Genomic DNA, 6,000 nt, shown 5'->3' with positions numbered 1-6,000 from the left:
GCCTTATTTCATAACTGCAGACATGGTGAACGCATTATTAATCTCAATGTATCGAGGCGCCCATGCCTTCGGTGCAATGTTACATAACCTCCTGGAACTGTGCGTGAGGGGACATGATTGTCTGTATGAATGTATAAATGTACCGCTTACAGTTATGCATGGGAAAATGCTGAAGGGAGTTGGTCCACGAACTGTGTGGGTGGTTTCAATTGTGCAGTCATGCATTCATGCAGGCGTGTGTATGTGTTTGTGTGTGTGTGTGTGTGTGTGTGTGTGTGTGTGTTTGTGTGTGTGTGTGTGTGTGTGTGTGTGTGTGGTCAAGCAGGTAGACAGATGTAAAGGATGACTTCTTGCCCAGAGATCTGTGGGTCGGAGTACAGTGAGCAAGCTCAAACCGGCGGGAATTGCCAGCAGTATGGAGTCCGCTCCTACCTACACCAGGTAGAACGCGTGGCTCACACACACACACACACACACACACACACACACACACACACACACACACACACACACACACACACACACACACACACACACACACACACACACACACACACACACACACACACACACACACACACACACACACACACACACACACACACACACACACACACACACACACACACACACACACACACACACACACACACACACACACACACACACACACACACACACACACACACACACACACACACACACACACACACACACACACACACACGGCCCCCTACTACACATATCAACCATTCTCTTCTATGACAAACCCAACACCTTCACAGCATCATTTCATCTCTTGTAAGTTTCAGATTCCATATCTGAAATGTCAAAAAAAGAAAGTAAAAACTATTCTCTGTGATCCCTTCTCCAGTTCTATGAGGAGTGCACGGCTTCTATCTGGGAACGTGATGAAGATTTTCAGATTCAGAGATCGCCTAGCAGGTGGAGCTCTTTACTCTGGAAGGTGAGGGTCAGCCAGCAGCTTGCTCAAACTCAGCCACATTAATCTTGCTGTTGTTTTGAATATCATAATGTATGTGCAGAAAGATAGAGAATTAGATTTGTCCTACATATAGAAAACAAGCTTCTCCCTCGCCCCCCCCTTTGCCAGGTCTGTCTCGCGTTCGGCTCCCTAATCTTGTTTGCAGGCCTCATTGTGGTTTTGGTGGGTTATGGCACTCCAACTAGGATTGAAGCATTCGGCGAGGATGATCTCCTTTTTGTTGACAGGTAAGGGGAACATTATAGTTTATTAATCGGAGGGAGTTGATGTGATCTTTAATATTGTCTGTGTATATAATGTTAAGAGTTATATTTTTTCTTCCAACACAAAATGGAGAGCTCATTGTTTTTGTGGAATGAACATTCCATAGATTGTATATAGAAGTAGCCCCTGTAAAAGCCGTTGGTATAACTAAATCCAATTGGCAAAGTAATTGAACTAAATTATACACCTCAACTGAAGGCTCAGTTTTGTTTTTTGGCCCTATCTAGTTTATACTTTGAGAACATTTGGAAATAGTGGAAAAGAAAGGTTGAAGAAAAAGGTTCTCCACCAAGCAACTATAGCCTTTGCCTTTTTCATGGTCACAGCCATTTTTTTTCAAACATATCGATGTCATACTTCCAAATCAATGCTTTAATCCGATTGTCTTTTGCTTCGAGCAGCCACGCTGTCAGTTTCAACCGCGCACTGGATGTCTGCAAGCTGACTGGTGCCGTGCTGTTCTGTGTGGGAGGCACCTCCGTGGCTGTGGGTCTCCTGCTGTCTGCCTTTGCAAAGAGCTACTCCAAAGAAGAACTGTATCTGCAGCAGAAGTTTAAGGAGAGGTTGGCAGATCTGCACACAGCAGTTGGTAAGCAGGGTTCACTCTCTATCTGCTGTGTTGAGTTATCTTAATGAGTTCATTTACACGAGGCACATTGAAATTCGTCTTTTCGCATCTTCCCCCCAACATTTTGAAGGGGTTCAGAGCGCAGGGTCAGCCATAGTACAGCACCTCTTGAGCAGTTTGGGGTTGAGTGCCTTGCTCAAGGACACAATGGTAGAGATGGTGGGCACTGTAGATGCAATACCAGCCACCACTAGAATTACAAGTAACTATCTCTTATCCGGTGCCGGGGATCGAACCAGCGACCTCATGGTTGCCTCTAGGCCATCCTACCACCCCACGTTTATTATGACATGCTCTGGAATGAAGGTTAAATGTTTGCCAGACAGTAGGTAGTAATGTCTGTTATATTGTACGCATGCTGTTTTGTATTGATATCCCATCAAGCATGAACTGCTTTTTGTCACAGGTACCCCCATAATGAGAGCGCCAACACCCGGAGAGGGAAAGGTGCCAGTCACACTTTCCAAAGTCCAGAACATCCAGCCAGCGAACACCAAGTCAGACACCTGACAGAAAAGTCCGGATGAAGTGAAGTGAAGAAGTGTGCGCGCAGGATTGAACGGTGTGCAGACTGTGTGTTAGTCGGAAAACGTGTGTGTGTGTGTGAGTGTGTATGTGAGTGTGTATGTGTGGATCTTTATGATGATCATTTTCTCTTTTGAAAGGTCGGCTTACATGACTGATAGTATTGGTTCTTCATTTTTTTATTAGCCGTGTTTGACATTTAAGCTTGATTCTAAGGTTATATGGGTGCATAGTTACTACAGCTGAGCAAAGTTTAGGTCTTCTTATTCGTTTGAGTCAGTCATCATCAGTAGTATGAAATTCTTAGTAGTCTGATAAAAAAAAGCACACTCCAGTCTGGAAGCCCTATCCAGGAAAAACAAAACCACACAAACGAATCAATAGAACCCAGCCGCCGAACAACAACATTGTACTGTCCGCCAAGGATTTTCTTTTTCAAGGGGATTCACATTCATTTTGTGATAGAGGATTGTGTTACCGCTGGAGGGTGGAGAGCAACAGATGCAGTGTTTGAAGTTAGAGGTGATTGGATTTTATTCCCTGAAATGATCAAAAGTAGCCTAGAACACAACAACCATTCTCTGATGCCTAGTGTCTAAACAGACATCAGAGATTGTGTTTCTAAGAACTGACTACATGTGTGTGTGTGTGTGTGTGTGTGTACTGTGTGGAATTCCATTACTGAACTCACAATGAGAGCTGTTAATCAAATCTGCACAGCATTGTTTTGCTGAAGCATACTTCTTTTAGCACTGTTTGGAAACAACAATATGCTTAGAGAAGCGTCTTAATTGATTATTTTCTCAAAGTTCACACACATCAGAACCGATTAGAGATGAACAGGAATTAGAACAGACCTCAAGGGGTTGATATCACACTGACATTTTCCCTCTGCCTTATTAGGCTTCTCTGACCTTGTCTCCTTCAGTGAATCTTCAGACAGGAATCAATAGACCGGGGCTAGACAGATTGAATGGAAGGTACATTCATCCAGACATAACATGCAGAACAACATCGAGTGTCACTTAATCAAACAGATTGCTTTCTAGATAATACAAATAAGGCATCCATCATGCCTTCTTCTCTCTTTGAAAATATATATTTTTTATATTTTTTACTAACAACCTTCACTTCCCCTTCTCCCCTCCCTGTGACAAACACAGGCATGTTTCCAGTCAGTCTGTATCCACACCACTTTAGAGACAATTAAACATGTCCTGTGCTCACAAAAACGACATGTTGACCGAGGCTGAATAGTAAGCAGTATGCGTTACACTGTGGAGTTTGTGCAATATTTAAACATCAAATCTTTTAAAAATGGTAACACACTAACTTGCTTACTATATGTGCAACTGAAGAGGCATCATGGATTTTATTTTATTGTTTCCCTACTCAACAGGCTTTGCAGCTGCTAATGCTCTACTGTATTTTTTTAAACTTTTTGTTTGTATGAATAATTTACATAAATGTTTTAGATATTGTGAACATGCCACTTTATTATGTGGTTTGTTTATCTTTAGAATTCATTGCACACATATACAACATTCAACGCCTTTTTTCTTTCTTTTTTGGTTCGAAATATTACAGTGATCAGACTCTGACTGTGCATCAATACTTCAGATCCCTCCAAACTGTTTGTTCTAATGCAGCAACAAGTTCAAATACTCACTGTATAAAACAATTCATTGATATTCTGGCTACCTATGTTCATGTACGTTGACCTTTCAATATGAGTCCCACGACCTCCACTCCTCTGTCTTTCAACCTTTACTTCGAGAAATGATTTGATGCCCTTAGAAAACATTGGATCTCAGAAATGCAAGCACGTAGCCGTAACTATGAGGAACAATATGTTAAAGCGGCTACGAGTAACATTTAAATATCTTTTAAACAGCCTCATGTTCCCTCTGATAATCATAAATTACCTTTAACAGCAAACGAGACCATCAGTGCAAAGAAAGACGTTTTTATATAGTTTTTATTGCTGCTTTTGGTCTGGTCGCACACCCAGTCCGATTTTCGGTTCACTCGTGCAGGCTCTATGGTCACATATCCGTAATGGTCGCAGATTTCAGTGTGGCGCAGCAACGTGATTTGAGAAGCCTATCCCTCCAGGTGAGGGAAGGGGAGCGGGAGCCTTGTTTGAGACAGTTGTTTGTCGTCATAATGACCGATAACGGGGCTGAACCATCAAAGAAAAAAAGATAATGCAATGAAGAAAAGCTAAAAGGGAGACGGGACGAGGGCGCTGCCAAGTAACGTGTATACAATTTCACGAGAGCGAAACTAGACTGCAGTGTTTACTCCTAAAGTAATGAGCGGTTGGTACTAACACAAAGTTTGCTTTGCTTCACCATCATCAGATAACCATACTAACTGCCGTCTCTCGTTCATTCGCTTTCTGTGAGGACATGTAATATTTCAGCTCCGTGAGAGAGAGTAGTTAGGTGACGCTGCTGCATCAACTCATTGCAATCAGGTGTGTGTAGCACTGACTGGCATTAGTTGATGCAGTGTCAAAACCACTCTCACGGAGCCGAAAAGAGTCCTCACACTTTCAACACACGGACATGCACTATATTGCGCCCTTCTCAGTTCACACTCGCACGCCTGGCACAAGCTAGAAAACAGCTTTGCGACAGCGGGCGTCGTAAAAATACTACCGCTTTTGTCCAAAGGGGACGCCAACGTGCCATGTTACTCGTAGTGGCTTTAATGTTTGAGACATTTTAAAGGAACTTACTCAACCACTGTTAAGATGCAAACCGGTGGCAAAAGGAACAACTATGCTTGTTAGCTGTAATAAACAAATCCTCCAGTGTGGTCAGAGTGATAAGTGATCGATCAATGTGCTGACTTGTATAGTTCCATGCTGTCAATTGTGGGTTCCACGATTTTCTGCTCTAAATCTGGACTTTGAAAAGATTGTCTCCCAGTTTAAGTGTCTCCTGATGTAACAGTGGATTCCCCAGTAAATGAAAAAATAAAAAACTGTACTTATTGGAAGTTGGATTGGATATAAATATATGTATATATATAGTATGTATACGTATATATATATATATATATATATATATATATTCTATATCATGTTGATGAACAGTATGTATATTTTTTAAAGAACACAATAAAATTTAAACATGTGCGGCTCAAAATGAGTGAAGTTTGTATTCATTTTTAATTAAAAAAAAATCATTAAACTATCAAATGTAAATTAAAGGGTAAATGATAGCCCGATACATTTGTATACACATAGAATTCCCTGACATACAGTATAATAGCTAACACCGATACACTGTACACAGTTATCACATGAGCCATTCAGCACGTTAGTATTTTTAAAGAGAACATTTCTCAGATTTGTCATGGAAATGTGTATTGCCTTTTCAACTATTTTTTTCTTTGGGAAAATACTTGAAATTCAGGGTGAGTTCAATACTGCATATGTTTGAGTAAGGTACCTATTTGTTTTCTTTAAAGATAAAGTGTGTCCTCTTCACTTTGTGGAGAAACACTGAGAAAGCGTGAACGATAATAGGATTTGGTTTACATTAATAAAAGGCTCCAAACTGTCAGT

General features: G+C 41.2%; 1 protein-coding gene across 1 annotated transcript; it reads left to right on the top strand.

Moving 5' to 3' along the window:
• Positions 1-342: 342 nt before the first annotated feature.
• nrsn1 (neurensin 1) lies at positions 343-2,408 on the top strand (the record flags this gene model as incomplete). Its single annotated transcript, XM_080040049.1, has 5 exons — positions 343-441; positions 875-967; positions 1,115-1,233; positions 1,672-1,859; positions 2,305-2,408. 5 exons carry the CDS (start codon positions 343-345, stop codon positions 2,406-2,408), a joined length of 603 nt encoding a protein of 200 aa, XP_079896175.1.
• Between the last annotated feature and the right edge of the window lie 3,592 nt (positions 2,409-6,000).

Source organism: Ammodytes marinus (genome assembly GCF_949987685.1).
Source record: "Ammodytes marinus genome assembly, chromosome: 13".
In the NCBI taxonomy this organism is placed as follows: Eukaryota; Metazoa; Chordata; class Actinopteri; order Uranoscopiformes; family Ammodytidae; genus Ammodytes; species Ammodytes marinus.
The sequence above is the reverse complement of the archived record's forward strand: the minus strand, read 5'-3'. Positions and strand labels throughout refer to the sequence as shown.